The following is a 19,564-nucleotide window of genomic DNA, read 5'->3' on the forward strand; positions in this document are numbered from 1 at the left end:
AGATTGTGATATTTGGGAACCTTCTAGTGAAATAGCTGAGACTCTTCCTGGTCACTCTACAGTCTGCAGCCCTCATCTGAGGATACAGAACTCAGTCAGTGTTTTAGTGGCTCACTGTTAAATGCGAATGAACACAGCTGGGCACGGTGGCTCACACCTGTAACAGTAGAACTTCCAGAGGCCAAGGCAGGAGGATCTGGAAGTAGAACTTCCAGAGGCCAAGGCGGGAGGATCACTCGAGTCCAGGAGTTCGAGACTAGCCTGGGCAACATATGGAGAACCAGTCTCTACAAAAAAAAAAAAAAAAAAAAAAAAAAAAAAATATATATATATATATATATATATTTTTTTTTTTTGAGACAGAATTTTTGCTCTCGTTGCCCAGGCTGGAGTGCAGTGGCGCAATCTCGGCTCACTGCAACCTCCACCTCCCAGGTTCAAGCGATTCTCCTGCCTCAGCCTCCTAAGTAGTTGGGGTTACAGGCACATGCCACCACGCCCAGCTAATTTTTGTAATTTTTTTTTTTTTAAGTAGAGATGGGGTTTCACCATGTTGGCCAGGCTGGTCTCGAACTCCTGACATCAGGTGAGCCACCCGCCTCGGCCTCCCAAAGTGGTGGGATTACAGGCGTGAGCCACCACGCCCGGCCAAAAAAAAGTTTTTTTTAAATTAGCTGAGTGTGGTGGTGCATGCCTCTGTTCCCAGCTACTTGGGAGGCTGAGGTGGGAGAATCAGTTGGGCCTGGAAGGTTGAGGCTGCAGTGAGCCGTGATTGTGCCACTGCGCTCCAGCCTGGGTGACAGAGCAAGACCCTGTCTCAAAAAATTATAATAATAAATAAAAATAAATGTGAACAAACAGCCAAAGATGAGCAGACAGAAAAAAGAGACTTGGTGAAAACAATATAGGAAGCTGAAAAACAGCTTTGGAAAGGAAAACCAGATTATAATTGATATCCTCAAAGATTTGGGAGAAAATAATGGCATCTGTGCAACAAGAACAGGAGGCCATGAAATGGACCAGGCAGAAAACAGGAGCTTTTAGAAATTAATATATATGACAACAGAAATGAAAAATTCAGTAGAATGGTTGAAAGGTAAATTTGGGCTGGGCATGGTGGCTCACGCATGTAATCCCAGCACTTTGGGAGGGCGAGGCAGGTGGATCACCTGAGATCAGAAGTTCGAGACCAGCCTGGCCAACATGGTGAAACCCCCGTCTCTACTAAAAATATAAAAAATTAGCCAGGCGTGGTGGTGCATGCCTATAATCCCAGCTACTCGCGAGGCTGAGGAAGGAGAATCGCTTGAACCTGGGAGGCGGAGGTTGCAGTGAACTGAGATCACACCATTGCACTCCAGCCTGGGCGACAGAGCGAGACTCTGTCTCAAAAAAAAAAAAAAAAAGAAAAAGAAAAAGAAAGTGATAAATTTGGAGATAAGAAGATGAGAAGATGTGACCAAGACATTCAATATCTGAAGAATAGTTCTTTAGCAAGAACTTGCGGAATAGCAGGAAAGAACAGAGAAACAGGCAATAGGAAATCATTAGAAAAGAAAATTGCCAGAACTCAAGTATCCAGATTCAAACAGCTCACCACATGCCTAGCCCAGAGGATAAAAAAAGACTCACCCCAAGGCTCATCTGATTGAATTTCTGAGTGCCAAGAGACAGCCTCAGAAACTTCCAGAGGGAAAAAACAGAGCACCTAGAAAGGATCAGGAGCCAAGAGTGCCATCCTTCTTCTCAGCAGCTGTAGAGCAGGACCTTCGCAATTCCGATGGAAAATGATTTCCTGCCGGGCACAGTGGCTCAAACGTCTAATCCCAGCACTTTGGGGGGCCAAGGCAGGAGGATCGTTTGAGTCCAGGAGTTCAAGACCAGCCTGGGCAACACAGTGAGACACTATCTCTTCGAAAAACAAAAAATTGGCCCCGCATGGTGGTGCGTGCCTGTAGTCCTAGCTACTTGGGAGGCTGAGGTGGGAGGATCACTTGAGCTGGGAGGTCGAGGCTGCAGTGAGCCATGATCATGCCACTGCACTCCAGCCTGGGCAACAGAGCAAGACCCTGTCTCAAAGAAACAAAAAAGAAAATGATTTCCTGTCTAGAAATCAACTTTGAGTTATTTTAACATTTGAATGTGAGAGTAGAAGTAAAGGCATCTTCAGACATTCTGGGCTTCAAAAAATTAACCTTGATACATCCTGTCTTGGAAGCTACTCCATGATTTATCGCACCAAATCCCACCAGGAAGCCAAGAAAGAAGAATGAATGGGATGCAAGACACAGGGAACTTAACCCCGAGGCCGTGGAATCTCCCAGGAGGAGGAGAAGGGAAGGCAAGTCAGGTCAAGGACACAGAGCAGGTGTGAGGTGGACACACAACTGTCCACGTCAGATGAGGGAGAGATGTGGCCGAGAGAGGAAGGCCACTGCCAGGCCACCTGTTCCGTCTGAGAATCTGGGGATGCATCAGTGATAGGTTCTTGAAAACCACACAGAAGACGACAAGGAAGTTCTCACCTCCAGAAAAAAGAAAAAAGTTGTTACAAGTAAGGAAATGTACTTGTAGTATTCTACATTGTCATCCAAACCCTGAATATTGATTTAATGGTGAGTTTCCATATTGAGAGGACGAGGGGAGGAGATAGTTGAGGGATGGAATACAATACCTACATCCTCATCCCTCATCTTTGGTAGTGGAAAGTCCATAAGCGATAGCAAATATGGCAAAAATCAAGAAATAATGAGCCAGGCTTGGTGGTGCACACCTGAGACTACTCAGCTACTCAGGAGGCTGAGGCTGGAGGATAGTTTGAGCCCAGCAGTTCAAATCCAGTTTGGGCAACATAGTGAGATCCTGTCTCTGTATTAAAGAAAAGACAAAAAGCAATGAAATAGACATGTTATTTAGAGACACAGATGTACACATATACTAGTAGAAGCAATTGAGAGTTGAAAGTGGTTGCCTTCGGGGAACAGGAGTCAGCAATGGGGCAAGAGACCATCGTTTTTCATTATATTCCCTGCAGTCCTGTTTATGTTTCAAAACTATATACATATGACTTCGGGCCGGGTGCAGGGGCTCACACCTGTAATCCTAGCACTTTGGGAGGCTGAGGCGAGAGGATTGCTTGACCCCAGGAGTTTGAGACTAGCCTGAGCCACACGGGGAGGCTTCCATGTCTACAAAAATTTTTTTAAAAAATTAGTTGAATGTGATGGTGCATTCCTGTGGTCCTAGCTATTCAGGAGGCTAAGGTGGGAGGATCACTTGAGCCTGGGAGGTGAGGCTGCAGTGAGCCATGATCCTGCTACTCTACTCTAGCCTGGACTAACAGAGTGAGACCCTGTCAAAAAAAAAAAAAAAATCTTTGGTAACAAATAAAAATAAATAAAAATTACTAGTTTAGACAAATTATGAGAAAGCTAGGAAGGTTCCAGATTTTTGTGAGCCTTGTGTACTTACTAAAGGATTTTGACTCAAGGGCAATGGGGAGTCAATTGAAGTGTTGTTGTTGTTGTTGTTGTTGTTTGAGACAGGATCTCACTCTGTCGCCCAGGCTGGAGTGTAGCAGCATAATCATAGTTCACTGTAGCCTTGACCTCCCAGGCACAAGCAGTCCTCCCACCTCAGCCGCCCAAGTAGCTGGGACCAAGGGCGCACACTCCACCACCCCCAGCTAATTTTTAAAAAATATTTTTGTAGAGATGGGGGTCTCCCTCTGTTGCTTAGGCTGGTCAATTGAAGTTTTTGAGCAGGAGTGTGACCGAAGGGCTCAGTCTAGTGGGTTACTCTGATGGCTATTTGTAGGCTGGATGGAGTGGGGAGGTTAATTCTGGGGTAGGAGCAGTAGTCCAAGGGTGAGGTGATACAGATCTGGACATAGGAATGGAAAATGGAAAGTCAGAGGCAGGGAGACAGTGAAAAAGCAGCAGTCAGGCTGAATGATTGATAGCAGCAGGAATGATGTTGGCCTGGTTTCATCCCTGGGAGGAGAATTGACAAGAGGAGACTGAGGAAAGGCCTGGGTGTGGGGAGAGAGCTGTGGCATTCAATTGAATGAAGGGTGACAGCCGGTCATGAAGGTGAGGCACTCTAGCAGGCAGAATCCAGACAAAATCTGGGAACTGACTGTGGGTCCTAGGAACCACTTGAAGGGAAACCATTTTTAGGGAGGCCTTGAGTTTAAAAAAAAATCATTGAGGCCGGGTGCAGTGGCTCACGCCTGTAATCTCAGCACTTTGGGAGGCCGAGGTGGGAGGATCGTTTGAGTCCAGGAGTTCGAGACCAGTCTGGGCAACATGGCGAAACTCCATCTCTACTAAAAATATAAACAGTGAGACTCTGTCTCAAAACAAAACAAAACCAAAGACCATGCAACATGTTTACACTGGCACCTTATATCAGGTGAGTTTCAGTTGCAAGTAACAAAAGTTGTTATCAACATTGGCTTAAATAAGGAAGGGAATGTATTGGCTCATGTAACTGAAAATTCTAGATATCCTGATTCCAAGCGAAGCTTGGGCTACTCAACAATATCACCAAGGAATTGGCTTTTCTCCCATTTTTCTGCTCTGCCATCCACTGGGTCAACTTCCTATTGTCTTCGGGTCCAAAATAATAGCCAGTGGCCCCCAGGACCACATGCTTCCTCAGTCATATTCAGAAAGGATGAGCAACTATTATTTTTCCTAGATTTGCTAGCAGATGTCCTGAGATTGGCTGTGGCTGGCTCAACATACATCACATGTGCACTTCTGGTCCAGGCAACCATGCAACTCTGAGGTTGGGAACAGAGTCAGCTTCCCCAGAACCACATGGATCCCCAAATTAGAAATTGAGAGCTAATGGCAAGGAGGGATTGGGTGCTGCAGAGGCAACCACAGATGTCTGCTATAATCAGCTAAGCCCCAGCAACCTCTGTGACAGGGCCTGCCCGGCTGTGCTAGGCATCCTGAGACTTTTCTAGAATTGGGGGATGGGAGTGGGGTGGTCATTATATTCATTCTGAGGTTCCTATTTCCAGCTGGGAAAAACGCACAGATCCCCGAGGCAGGTTTTACTATGTGGATCACAATACTCGGACCACCACCTGGCAGCGTCCGACCGCGGAGTACGTGCGCAACTATGAGCAGTGGCAGTCGCAGCGGAATCAGCTCCAGGGGGCCATGCAGCACTTCAGCCAAAGATTCCTCTACCAGGTGAGAGGGCAGGCGCTTGGCCCAAGGTGGGGCCGCCTCCCTGCGCTTGCGAATGTGCAGCCTCACGTGTTCTCTGTTGACCTGCTTAGTGAGCAGGGAAAACAGCGTCTGGCAACATCAGTGCTCTGCCCCTGGAGATTTTACTCATCACAGTGAAATTCCTCAAATTCCAGCGTTCCTCACTCAGCAGCTCCATGTCTAGCCTCTGTGTTTAAGGAATCAACGTGTCTAAAACTGAATTCCCCGTCTTTCTTCCAAGATCGGCTTTCATTTCTGCCCCCTTCATTCAAGTCCATTTTCCCTGACTTGCACCCTGACTTGCTTTGACTTCTCCCATCCCTCACCTTTCCAGATCAAAGCAATCACCAGGCAACATAGTGAGACCCTGTCTCTAAAAAAAAACAAAAACAAAAACAAAAACCTGCTACTGTTTTTTGTTAGATCTTTATTATCTGACACATTCTCAGGGATGAAGGATCCTTGGGCTCATCTAGATCAGGGATTGGCAAATAATAGTCCATGGGCCAAGCTGGCCTGCCGCTTCATTTTGTTAATAAAGTTTCATTGAAACATAAGAACACTCAGCAGTTTACATATTAATGGTGGCTGCTTTCGTGGTACAATGGTAGAGTTAAGTATCACAATAAAGACTGTACAGCTCAGAAATCCTAAAGTAGCCTAAGTCTACTGTCTGACCCTTTGCAGAAAAAGTTTGTTATCTTTGGTCTAGCTGAGCCTCTTTCTTTCTGATGCTTGATCATCTTCTGCCCCTTCCCATCTGAATTGCTAGAGCAGCCTCTAAATTGTTCTCTCCATTGGCCTTCTCTCTCTTCCAATCCATCTGGCCTATTCCCCTCAGAGCAGTCTTCAAATGTTACTGTCATTGCATCCATTTACTGGCTCAAAACCTTTTGTGGTCTTTACCTAAAGAGTAACATTTAAATTTTCTTTTTTCTTTTCTTTCTTTTTTTTTTTTTTTGAGATGGAGTCTTGCTCTGTTGCCCATGCTGGAGTGCAGTGGCACAATCTCGGCTCACTGCAACCTCTGTCTCCTAGGTTCAAGCAATTCTCCTGCCCCAGCCTCCCAAGTAGCTGGGATTACAGGTGCCCACCACCACACCCGGCTAATTTTTGTATTTTTAGTAGAGATGGGGTTTTGCCATGTTGGCCAGGCTGATCTTGAACTCCTGACCTCAAGTGACCTGCCCTCCTCGGCCTCCCAAAGTGCTGGGATTACAAGCATGAGCCACCATCCCCGACCACATTTAAATTTTCTTTTCTTTTCTTATCTCTTTTTTTTAAGATGGAGTTTTGCTCTTGTTGCCCAAGCTGGAGTGCAATGGCATGATCTCAGCTCCATCCCTGACCACATTTAAATTTTCTTTTCTTTTCTTTTTTCTTTTTTTTGAGATGGAGTTTCGCTCTTGTTGCCCAAGCTGGAGTGCAATGGCATGATCTCAGCTCACTGTAACCTCCACCGCCCGGGTTCAAGCAATTCTCCTGCCTCACCCTCCCAAGTAGCTGGGATTACAGGCACACGCCACCATGCCTGGCTAATTTTTTGTATTTTTAGTAGAGACTGGGTTTCACCATGTTGGTCAGGCTGGTCTCGAACTCCTGACCTCAGGTAATCTGCCCACCTTGGCCTCCCAAAGTGCTGGGATTACAGGTGTGAACCACCATGCCTGGCCCACATTTAAATTTTCTAGTCCAGAATTGTGGGTGCTCTGGTTTCAAACTAACTGCCTAAACAGTCTCCTATACCGTGTCCCTGTGGGAACCCTCCCAGTTCCACCTGCTGGAGTCTCCATCCCATTAGAGGGTCCACAATGAGCTGGAGGTGGGGAAGCCCAGCTGCAAAGCCTCTTTGGTAGGGAGACATGGGACTCCCAAGTTGGCTGATTATATTTTCTCAGAGCGCTTTAGATGCGAAGGTTTGGATCTACAGCAGAACGAACACAGGATATGATGGTGCATTGCAGGCTGGAAATGTTTTGAGCTGGGTCCCTGACTTTTTTTTTTTTTTTTTTGAGACAAGGTCTCATTCTGTGTCACCCAGGGTGGAGTGCAGTGGCATGATCATGGCTTATTGCAGCCTTGACCTCCTGGGCTGAAGTGATCCTCCCACCTCAGCCCCCTCAAGTAGCTGGGACTACAGGCATGCACAGTCACACCTGGCTAATTTTTTGTATTTTTAGTAGAGATGGGGTTTTGCCATGTTGCCCAGGCTGGTCTTGAACTCCTGGGCTCAAGCAATCCACCTGCCTTGGCCTCCCAAAGTGCTGGGATTACAGGTGTGAGTCACCACACCCAGCTGATGGACCCCCAACTTTTAATCATCAGCCATAAGTCACTGTAGCATCTTCCTTGGTTAGTTCTGTCTGTGGGGATGGATTGCTCATTGTACAGGGAGGAAACCATGGAGGACCTCAGTTTCCTTAGCAGAGGTGAGCAGAAAGTGTGGTGTCTGTCTTAGTAAGTTGCTCCAGGGTTGACGATCATGCCCCTCTCCAGCCAGGGCCCCGCTGTCTAGCCCAGTGCAGCTCTGCACACTTTCTTGGGCTAGGCTTCCCACCCATGCCTGCCACACATGCCTGACATCCAATTCTGGCATGTTTCAGAATTGGATGGAATCTGGTCTTTCACCACATTTCAGAGATTGCTCCTTTTGAGCTGGGCCCAAAAGATTTTGCCTGCCATTTTCTTGGGTGGTTGTGGCTGCAAAACTGGGAAGGTCTGGGGCATCTTTCTTCTTTGACCTATCTGTCCTTTGACTTAGAGACAAGGACGTATTTTAGGAGTTTCACATGGTTTTTGTCTACCTGATTATCCAAAATTTCTCATTAAAAAAAAAAAAAAGGAACCGAATGTTGTGGTGCACACCTGTAATTCCAGCAACTTGGAAGACTGGCGGGTGGGAGGATCACTTGAGCCCAGGAGTTTGAGGCTGCAGTGACCTATAATAGTGCCACTGCACTCCAGTCTGGATGACAGTAAGATCCTGTCTCAATAAATAAATAAATAAAATAAAATGCATTAAAGCAATTTTTTTTTTCCCTTAAAAGCCCCACTAGTTAGGTTCTGTGGGTTGACCAAGATGTTGGTGTGTGAAAGGGAAGATTCCCAGATTCTGGAGCTCACATCTGCCTGGTCTTTTTGGAGTCTTCCGTCCTTTTGCCTGCCTCTCTTAGCAACATTATTCTGGGTTTATAGAGGTAGAATTTGACTTGGAGGGTTCCCTAGAAGTAAAACTTAAAAAACACTAAAAAATTCTTCTTTCTGAGTACTCTAAAATGGTTTTCTCAGCCTCGCTGGGGATGTGGGAGGGTTCTGCATGGAGGTGATAGTTACCTTTTCTCCATGAAACAAGACTCATATTGAAAAATGTGGCAGGAATCTTTCTTTGGTCTGCTTTCAATGTCTCTCTGTTGATTTTCCTCCCCCTCTGGCACTGGTTTTCTCCTCTTGTTTGCTATGGTGCCATGTCCTGGTTACAAGTAAGAAGGGTTGCTTTCATATAGTTATTTTGGGGTTTGGCTTGGGCCCAGAGTTTGACTCGGAAGACTTAAGACCCAATACTAGACTAGCTAGCGGCCTCCCCTCCTCCTCTTGCTGGGCTTCAACTGAGACCTTGTTCTTCTTTGCTGCACTGCAGAGAACATGAAATACAGTTCAAAATGGAAATCAAGGGAATCCCAGATTGCAGTCTCCTGTAATTCCTTCCTGCTGTCTGCCTCAGCACACACCTTCTCCAGTTCCTCTAAATTCTGGTTCTTAGTTTTTCTGCCATGTTTCCCCTTCCCAACTCCTAGTGTGCTAATGTTGCCCGTGATCATCGTGTATCTTTTCGTTTGCTTGCTTCACCATTGCAGTTTCTTTTTGCCGTCTTGTGTCGTGTTCCTGCTGGGACCCACTGAAGATGCCTGGCACAGCCTTGCACATTGTGCTGTTGTGACGGGACTATCACACGGCCAGCAATTTCTGGGGCATCTCTCTCTGCAGTATTGAAACGGATTATTTTGACCGGGCGCGGTGGCTCAGCCTGTAATCCCAGCACTTTGGGAGGCTGAGGCAGGCGGATCACTTGAGGTCGGGAATTCAAGACCATCCTGGCCAACATGGTGAAACCCCGTCTCTACTAAAAATACAAAAATTAGCTGGGCGTGGTGGTGGGCACCTTTAGTCCCAGCTACTTGGGAGGCTGAGGCAGGAGAATCGCTTGAACTCGGGAGGCAGAGGTCGGTTGTGGTGAGCTGAGATCATGCCACTGCACTCCAGCCAGAGCGACAGAGTGAGACTCCATCTCAAAAAAAAAAAAAAAAAAAGGTAAAAGAAACAGATTATTTTGTGGCTCTTAGGGTGTGGACTCCAAATTGCATTATCGAGAAACAGACAACTTGTTTCTTACTCTGCAATGAGCCCCTTGCATTGAATTCTCAAGCACCTGGATTTTGTTCTGCATCCGCCTGGTGCATCCTTAAAAAAAAAAAAAAAAAAATGCCTGCGTTCCACGCTGCAACCTTTATGCCCTTCCCAGACCTTTCTTACCCTCAGCTGTATTTGCTAGACATTCTTTATTTCTGAGTTTGTATCTTAAAATATTACTGGAACTTTGTGCTTAGTTCCCAAGGGACTTGAACTCTCATGAGCTCTCTGGCTTATGGCCTGCACCCCAGATCTCCCAACCCAGGGACCATTACCCGGGAAGAGGATTCCACAGTGTTCTTTTCTGTTCCTAGTGATAGAGAACATCTAGGATCTCCCTTCTGGCTGCAGAGTCCCGCTTTCCCCCATCTCCATCCTTTTCTGCTCCACGTAACACCTTGACATCTCTCATTTTAGGGGAATGTGGTAGAAGAGGAGGGGCAGCTGGTTGGCTCATTGGAGGTGTGGGGTTTTTGGCTTTTGGTTTTCTGGCCATGATGCATAGTTTTTATTTTTCATTTCTTCTTGTTCCTTTCCTTCTGGCTTTATTTTTCAAGTTGTACTGCGTACCTTAGGGAAGAAGTATCCAAAATCGTCAAGTGCTTCTATTTAACAATGAAAAGTAAAATTGTTGTGAGGATCAGCTCCCATTGATTCTGATTTTATTAGGTTGGTGCAAAAGTAATTGTGGTTTTTGCCACGACTCTTTTTTTTTTTGAGACGGAGTCTCGCTCTGTTGCCCAGGTTAGAGTGCAGTGGCGCAATCTCGGCTCACTGCAACCTCTGCCTCTTGGGTTTAAGCGATTATCCTGCCTCAGCCTACTGAGTAGCTGGGATTATAGGTGCCTGCCACTATGACTGGCTAATTTTTGTATTTTCAGTAGAGACAGGGTTTCCCCATGTTGGCCAGGCTGGTCTCAAACTCCTGACCTCAAGTGATCCATCCGCCTCAGACTCCCAAAGTGCTGGGATCACCAGCCTGAGCCACGGCACCCGGCCGCCATGACTCCACAATTACTTTTGCACCAACCTAATAAATGTTGTTTGTGTTTATCAGTTCTGGTGTCTCTCCCTTTCCTATCTGCCTCCTCTTCTCCTCGCTTCTTATAGGTGTGTGTGTTGGGGGGGTGGGGGGGGCGTTCTGATAGAATAACAAACAGAGGATACCAAGGAAATTTTTTTAAAAACCCTTTAACGAAAGAGAGCCAACATTGCATGAAGGCTGAGATTTTTTTTAAAAGGCAAGGATTCAGAAAAGGGCTGATCAGTATTTTCTGATCCTAGTTCAGTGCTAGTCAGGGAGACCGTCAGTAAAGACCTTTTTGGTCTGTTGATTTGTAGAATTAAGCAAAAGATGACCATGCCCCTGTGGAAGCTGGGTTGGTACCAGCTGGTAGCTGATTTCCCAGGAGAACCCTGAACGCTTTACAGATGATCTACTGACTCCAAAACAAGACCTGAAGCAGCAAACACTTTTACACCAAATGCGTCTTTTAATGTCTTAAAATAACTTTTTCTATAGTCCTTCCCTTTTGCAAGGTCACTGCTGTAGCTCAGCACTTACCCAGTGCCTCTGGCTCCATGATGTAGAATACGTGTGTTTTCGCATTTGTTCCTTTGCCTCTGTTGCTGAATGTTTTTAATGTGTTAACTACAAAACAGAGTTGGAGGAACTTGGATTTTATGAGATGCTGTACCCTATCTCCCCCAACCCCCCAACACACAGACACACGCCCCCATGACTTGGAATTCGGGAGATTTTTTTCAGTAATGATTCAACGTGATTTGTGATGGAGAATTTTAGGCACAGCTCGAGATCAATGATAAGGGGCCCTAAATCAAGGTGAGCTTCCCCCACCTCCGTGCACTTGCATTCTGTGTGGGCAGGAGGCCCTGCCCTGAAAGGGGGCTCCGTCCTGTCAAGAGCCTATGGTTTCAAGACTTAAACGTCTTTGTTGGAACTTGCTTGGAAGAGGGGCCTGTGTTGCCACCTTGGAAAGAAAGTTTCTCTGTCCTTTCAGCTGGGGGTGGAGGGAGGGCTGTGGAAGGGGGCTTGCTGGCAGTTGAGTTCCACCAATGTTTTCTCAAGCCGACACTGAGCCCCATTCATCCTCCTGCCCATGTGTGGCTCCGGCACCCCTAGACGGGGCCAGCCCAGCAGCCTGAAGTCCGCATTTAGAACTTGATCCCCTCTTATAACGATTAAATTTTAGTAAGTAAAATAAAAATGCTTCAGAAAGAAAAAAAAGAAAGGAAGAAAGAGTGGAACAATACTTGTTTTATTTAACGACCAGAACTTTTTGACAGCACCCCCCTTCCCCGCAGGATATGAGAATGCCTGGTCCACTGCAGTCCATCCCCAGGGACCTCGAAGCAGAATTTGGCTGGAGGGGGTGCGGGGGGGATTCTAATGTAAACAGTGACCCTGAAGCCCTGGAGCCGGTTCCCCCTTCTTTCCCCTGTCTCCCCTTCTGTCTTGCTGCCCCACCCCCAGCCCCAACACCCCCCGCCCCCCCCCCCCGGCCCCGAGACAAACACAGAACACTGAGCAACTTCAGGTTCAGGCAGGGGAGGAATAAAGGTGCTTTGTAAAGGGGAAGGAAAACATTCCTGGGGGAGGTGAGGGCTTGGGGCATGAATGTGCCCTCAGTCTGGGTGGACGCTGCACACCCAGATGGGAGGTTGGGGGGGACGCCGAGGTGGAGGGAGGAGGGCCGGGCCCCAGCCAGGAAGCTCTGGGCGTGGGCAGGGCTTGTGGGAATGATTTCATTGGAAAGGCCTGCGATATTTTTTCCCCTCCTGCGTGTGGTTCTTGGAGAAAGTTGGAGGTGGTGGTGATTTCAGTCGCCTTGGCTGCCTTGAGCCGGAGCTGAGCGGAGGCACTGGGCCGAGCCTGCTTCCCGGGCCTTCCTACCATGCCAGGGCTGCTCCCTGCCTCCGCCACCCTGGCACACCTTCGCCCGCGTACCTCCTCCTCCCCGTCGCTCTACCTTTTCCAAAACTCACTTGGGCCCTCCGTGCGCAGGGTTCTTTTTTGGTTTTTCTGTAAAAATCAAAACAAAAAACAGAGACTTTTGAGAGGAGCAGATGCCACCTAAAGTCCCACTGCATTCCCTGCAAAGTGCTCAAATGTGGAAGCCAGTCATTGGCATTTTTATTTTTTATTGATTGATTAATTTTTTTGCCAGTGGCTTTTTGTAACCTCTGTGTTCTGCTGTGTTTCTTGTGTTTAGTCTTCGAGTGCTTCGACTGACCATGATCCCCTGGGCCCCCTCCCTCCTGGCTGGGGTAAGTACTGAGTTCTCTTCCCGGCCCTCGGCCTTCCGTCAGCCACGGTGCTCTGTCCTCTCCTCCCGCGTGTCTTCCTTCCCTGTTCCTGTCCCTCTGTTTTCCATCTCTCCCCTCTCCAGCACACTCTCTGGGCATGCCCCACCAGAGCAATTACAGGTGATGGAGCTGGGCAGCTGGGAAAGTAACCAAGCTCCACTGAACCACTGTAGCATCCACCCACCATCGCTAAAGGAGTGTGACCCTAAGAAAAGATGTCCCTGAGCAGCTGGGGGGCTATTGGCTTTTGGTCTTGAGTTTCAAGGTGTCTACTCAAGAGTCCATGCTACCACTAAGATATTTTGACACTGCCTAACTCCCAAATGGATTTGTTTCAGATCTGTGACCGTATGGTTGGAATGATCCACCTTAACAAATCTTTCTTTGCAGCTGAGATGTTGGAGGACTTTGGTCTAATTTTGACTAATAGAAGCCACCTTTTTATTTCTGACATAGCTGTGAAAGAGACCAGAGGGAAGCAGATACGAGAGTTGACTGCCAGGTGGTGACTCTGGAAACGCATCGCTGCTAGTTATTATTGCCGTGTAGATTTCTCCTCGCCCTTGGTAGCCGCCTCTTACCTATCCCAAGTCCTTGATGTGATTTGCTGACAGTGAGTTAAGGGATGGACATCCATGACTTAGGAGAGATGATAGGCTTCATGGCTATTCTAGGAAGGAGTAGCCATGCAAAAAGGGTCATTAGAGATTATGAGACTTAGCGCATTTGATAGAGCTGGGGCAGAGTTTTATTTAATCTTGTGAGAGTCACTGGGAGCAGAAGAAAGCAGTTTTTGCGGGAACCAGCATGTGTTGGGTTTCATTTATTGGTTAGGCCAGCAGAAGACGGTAAACGTTGGTTTGGTGGTGTTGACAGATGGTGTGAAACTGGGAGGGGGTGCGCTCGACAACAAAGATGGAGAGGTGCATCCTGGGAAGTTGGCAGTGATAGGATGGGCATCTGATGCCTGGAAACATGCAGCTTTGGAGCTGGATCTTCTCGATGCAGACACTTCTGCTCTCGGGTAGTTATTTAAGAGGTTGTGTCAACCCTGTTATACCTGCAGGGTACCACTTAGTCAATGAGCACTGCAGTCCAGTGTGCCAGAAGGGCCTTCTGGTCCTTCTGATTGGAGAGATCATTTAGTGAAACTTCCACACATTTGTTGATGTTCAGCTCGGGGATCCCTTACGCAGATAGCTGCCCCACATGGCTCCCTGGACCAAAGAAAGATCATTAGTATCTCAGAGATTGGCAGCAACTCCAATGTGAGAGAGTAAAACTCTGAAGACCCTGCGTCGTCAGTAGGCAGGGGAAAATGCGTCAGATTACACAAGAATCTGTACTGCTGTTTAGTAGCCAGTGGCATAGAAGCCGGGGACTTCTAGTGTGTTTCAGGCTCTGTAGAGGCAGGTGATGTAGCCCAGTCAAGTGGGTTTTCATGCCAGTTCTGCTGAGTGATGGTCACCAGGTAAGCACAGCTGGTGGAGACTTGAAAACAGCTCTCGAATGCTAAGTGTGGAAATATTTGAGATAGAAATGGAGGAGCCGTGGTCAGAGTCGATGCTGTTAATGAACGATCAGAAAAAAACCCACAAAACTGTCATAGTCTAGAATTAAGAGGAAGAACATTCTGGCTAAAGGCCAGGGCTCCTTCTGAATCTCAGATCCTTGCGGATCTGTGTTGGCTGCCCCAGGGCTGTGGCTGGGGCCGCCTCCCCAGGGCTCACCGAGAATGAACAGGAAGAACAGCCAGACCAAGTGAGAGTGATCGGCAGCTTGCTAACCCAGCCTGCTGGTGTCCCTCTCTGCTGCCCCAGGAGAGACCCCGCATCTTCCCCACACACTGCTGTGGGACTCAGGACACCTCGGGTTCAGATCCATATCTGCCCTCAGCAGCCCTGACCCTGGGCCTGTGGCTGAATATGTCTGAGTCCATTTGTCCTAAAATGAGGTCGAGCCAGGTGTTCCTGGGGTCCTTCCCAGCCCCCAACTGAAACTGAATGCCGCGAGGCAGCCAGCCGGCCTTGGGAGGCCTCCACACAGCAGCAGTGCCAGAAATGACGACACAGGCCTCAGGCCCGCTGGACAGATCCCCCTGGCCCTGTGGTTAGCCTTGGCTTTGGTCCTTAACAGGGCAGACGTGGAGGATCTAGTTCAAAGCAGTAGCTTCGGGGCTGGGAGCAGCCCCTCCCCTGGAAACCTCTTGGGAAGCCTTCCTTCTGTGTGTTCTGAGGTGGTGGTAGCTCTGTAACAGCTCTGGGCACCTCCTGTTCTTTCTTTCCTTTGGCTTTCTTTTATTTATTTTTTATTTATAAAATAGAGATGAAGTCTCGCCGTGTTGCCCAGGCTGGTCTCGAACTCCTGGGCTCGAGCGATCCTCCTGCCTCAGCCTCCCAAAGTGCTGAGATTACAGGCGTGATCCACCGTGCCCAGCCTGTCTTTATTTTTATTTTATTTATTTGTTTTTCCAGCTTTATTGAGGTATGATTGACAAATAATGTCTGTTTGTAAAATTTCAGTCGAGTCATAGATACCAGGTAAGGCAGAGAGTGGGAGGGAGACTGAGGCCTTGGTCTGGTGTTGGGAGCACTGCAGCTCGAGTCTTGGAGTCAGGAGGGGGTTGTTGCACTTCCCTGTTCTGCTCCTTTTTCAGCTTTCTGGTTCCCTGTAGCTTCTGGAACTGATTATTTTTGTTTCTTTAATGCTGCCCTGTCTTGTAAAAGGAGAGCCATTAGCATCATTTGTTTTCAGGAGAGAAGCAGATTTGAAGGCTCAGGAACTTCCTGGGAAAGGTTACCTCTTTTGAGCCAAGAGCTTTACCCCCTAGTTGTTGTTGTTTTTTTTTTTTTTCTCCTGTCTACCTGGAGCTGAGAGGTTATCCCTTTCAATCCCTCTCAAGGTCCAGAATCACCAGCTAGGGTTGGGTCTGCCCCTGGAGCCCAGACTCCTCCCTTGGGGACCCCAGAGCCCTTATCAGTATATCAGTAAAGGGCAAGAGAACAGAGATTGTTCAGAGCAGAGGAAAAGTGTATTTGTTCCCCAGCCCCACTCCATGAACATTCCCGTCTCAAAGCACATACTTAGGCGTAAGAACAGGATAGGCAGGCCAGGCACAGTGGCTTATTGCCTGTAATCCCAGTACTTTGGGAGGCTGAGGCAGGAGGATCACTTGAGGCCAGGAGTTCGAGACCAGCCAGGACAACATAGCGAGACCCTGTCTTTATATAAAAAAGAAAAAAAAGATACAAGTCTAAGAAGAGGCTGGGCAGTGTAAGTGTCCTCAGCCCCAGATATCATTTATTTGCTTATAAGCAAGAAAGAGGCGTGCCAGGGTATGAGAGTTTTAGAACAAGACTTAGCCTGTAAGTGGGAGAAGAGGGAGATCTTGGAGGGTACAGGGGCGCAAGGTGCAGAGCACTGATCAGAGAGGTGCGAGGGAAATGCAGCCACCCCATAAGGACCGCGCCCTGTAGGACAGAGGCGCCCAGGTTAGCTTCATGCAGTGCAGAGGGTCCCAGGACCAGGGATCAGCTGTGAGGGACTTGGGTGGGGGGCCTGACGGGTTAGGGACTGCCCGGCTTCCGTGCTGCACACAGCTGGGAGCAATTATGCCTCTGGTTTGAGCTGTGCTGCTCCCTCCGGGTGGCCACACCACCCCCTCCCTCCGACCAACCAACCAAAGAAGTGCTTCATCTCGAGTTGGAAGTGTGTCACCCCCCCCACCACCAACAACAAGGAAGGACCCTCTTTGTCCCTTTCCCAGTGACAAGTGTGAGTGAGCTTGGCTTTGGCTGGTTCTTCTCTAACAGGCTGACAACAGGGAGATAAACTCAGACCCAGCACCCAGGAGGTGGGAACCTCAGGGAAAGGACACCGGCTCTCCGTGTTTGAATCTGATGTTCTTTCTTTCTTCTCATGTGGCAGAGAAGAGACAGGACAATGGACGGGTGTATTACGTGAACCATAACACTCGCACGACCCAGTGGGAGGATCCCCGGACCCAGGGGTAAGGACTTGGGCTGAGAGGGGGGCCGGGCTGGGCTGGGTCTCTGTGCAGCTCCAGCATTGGGCAGGTGGCTTTGGACTGCATCGTCCCAGAGGGCTGATGTCAGGGACCTTTAGCCACACACAAGTGTCTTGAGACTCTCACCGTACAGATACACTGTTGGCCTGATGAGAGCTTAAAAGGGGTTTCTTAAATAGACCTTCCTGGTGGATGGAGGCGGCCCGGCTGGCGGGTGTTGCTGGTCTCCATACTGATTGTGCTGGCTGCTGATAATTGGATTGCAAAAAGGTTGAGGGCATCCTGGTCTCCCAAAACCCCCAAGTGAAGCTGTGCTGGGGCACAGGGTGCCTCAGGATTGCTGGTGGCTGCTCAGTCCAATGCCATCCATGCAGGGCTGGGTTTTTGGCCATGAGATAATAAGTGACCTCTCCGTGCTGCGGAACTGTCCTCACGACTTGGGTCATGCTTCTTGGGTGCATGTCCTCAAGGTCCCTCATGGGCTCTGCAGAGACAAAGCCACACTTTGAGGACCCAGCCTCCAACCACCAAGGTCCAGAAGGTGGGGCCAGCCCTTCACCCTTTTCTTCCCGTGTTTCCAGGATGATCCAGGAACCAGCTCTGCCCCCAGGATGGGAGATGAAATACACCAGCGAGGGGGTGCGATACTTTGTGGACCACAATACCCGCACCACCACCTTTAAGGATCCTCGCCCGGGGTTTGAGTCGGGGTAAGGACTTTGTGCAGGTAGCAGCAGTGTCAGGAGCCAAGGCCCAGGCTGTCCTTGTTCTGGCTCTGGGAGGCCCACTTTGGGTGGCCCCTGTGGTGCGTTCTACTGCCCTTACTGCCCTCTAGTGGCCAATGTTGATGTCATATTAAAGGGGATGGGAGGATAGCTTGAGCCCAGGAGTTTGAGACCAGCCTGGACAACGTAGCGAGACCGTGTCTCCACAAGAATAAAAAAGATTAACCAGGCTGAGAAAAATGGCAAGACCCCATCTCTACAAAAAAAATTTAAAAATTGGCTGGATGTGGTGGTGCATGCCTGTAGTCCCAGCTACGTAGGAGGCTGAGGTGGGAGGATCCCTTGAGCTCAGGAGTTTGAGGCTGCAGTGAGCTATGATGGCACCACTGCACTCCAGCTCAGGTGACAGAGTGAGTCCCTGTTTCTAAAAAATAATAATACATTTAAAATTAGCTCGGTGTGGTAGCACACTCCTGTAGTCCTAGCTACTTGGAAAGCTGAGGCGGGAGGATCGCTTAAGACCAGGAATTCGAGGCTGCAGTGAGCCATGATCACACCACTGCACTGCAGCCTGGGTGACAGAGCAAGACCCCGTCTCTAGAAAATGAACAAACAAATAAATAAGATGGGATGGGGAGGAAGGGACTATCCTGTTTATTCCGAATGACACTAGAGTTATTTCTCTAAAAGCAAGAAGTCTGGCTTTATTTCTAGATTTTCTTTTTTATTCTTCAAGGATCTTAATGACAGTCACTTCCTCGCCTTACATTACTAATCTTTAAATTAACATAGCACCAGCTTTCCTTAGGGCTGACAAAGACAAGTTGTTCATTTTCTGAGAAATCGCATGAACCCCTGAACATCTTTGCTCTTCCCAGGACGAAGCAAGGTTCCCCTGGTGCTTATGACCGCAGTTTTCGGTGGAAGTATCACCAGTTCCGTTTCCTCTGCCATGTGAGTTCTGGTACTGGGGCTCCCGTGGCAGTTGGGGTTACTGAGTTATTTCAGTGTGAGTTCCCGGCACAGCAGCAGGTATCGGAATGTTTGTGTCTTAGGCGGGGGCAAGACACTTGTCTAACCCGGAGCTGGCTGTCTCTAGGAAGCGAGTTTTCATTCCTAGGGGACATGCTGTTGCCTCCTGGCCCAGCAGGCTGGGGAATGCCTGTTCATACAGACAGGAGAACAGATGACCACTTGAGGCTCGATTTAAAGTTCTTTTTTTTTTTTTTCAGTCAAATGCCCTACCTAGCCACGTGAAGATCAGCGTTTCCAGGCAGACGCTTTTCGAAGATTCCTTCCAACAGGTTAGATCATGGTGCCCAAAACCAGTGGCAGGCCGACGCCCTCCTCCCAGCACCCCATCTCCTATCGCGTGGCCTGTTAAACCCACACTGCAGACTTTCCAGGGCATGGGTCTTGGTGACTGTGTCTGCTGGATATTGGGCCTTAGAGTCCCCTGTCCCTCCCGCCCCTGCCTGCTGTGGAAGGGAGAGTGGCAGGCTGGCCCAATGCTCTGTCTTCCCAGATCATGAACATGAAACCCTATGACCTGCGCCGCCGGCTCTACATCATCATGCGTGGCGAGGAGGGCCTGGACTATGGGGGCATCGCCAGGTGAGCTTGAGTGCCCCGGAAGGCTGCCCTGTACCCCGCTTCCGCAGGCTACAGCATCCATGGCCAGAAAGCTGCCCCCTGCTCACATTCCCTCCCAAAGCTCTCATGCATCTTCAGGAATGGGCACAGTGTGGCATTCAAAATACGTGAACCCGCCAGGCGCGGTGGTTCACGCCTATAATCCCAGCACTTTGGGAGGCTGAGGCAGGTGGATCACCTGAGGTCGGGGGTTCGAGACC

General features: G+C 48.7%; 1 protein-coding gene across 6 annotated transcripts in view; it reads left to right on the top strand.

The window, feature by feature from the left end:
• Positions 1-19,564, top strand: part of WWP2 (WW domain containing E3 ubiquitin protein ligase 2) — a 179,422-nt gene that overhangs the window by 150,278 nt on the left and 9,580 nt on the right. For all 6 annotated transcript variants that reach the window (XM_016928596.4, XM_063796307.1, XM_016928595.4 and 3 more), the window contains 7 exon segments: positions 5,033-5,207; positions 12,866-12,920; positions 16,887-16,968; positions 17,568-17,696; positions 18,590-18,665; positions 18,944-19,015; positions 19,237-19,325. In XM_016928596.4, coding sequence (XP_016784085.1) covers positions 5,033-5,207; positions 12,866-12,920; positions 16,887-16,968; positions 17,568-17,696; positions 18,590-18,665; positions 18,944-19,015; positions 19,237-19,325 — 678 coding nt within the window.

Source organism: Pan troglodytes, chromosome 18 (genome assembly GCF_028858775.2).
Source record: "Pan troglodytes isolate AG18354 chromosome 18, NHGRI_mPanTro3-v2.0_pri, whole genome shotgun sequence".
NCBI classification, from domain to species: Eukaryota; Metazoa; Chordata; class Mammalia; order Primates; family Hominidae; genus Pan; species Pan troglodytes.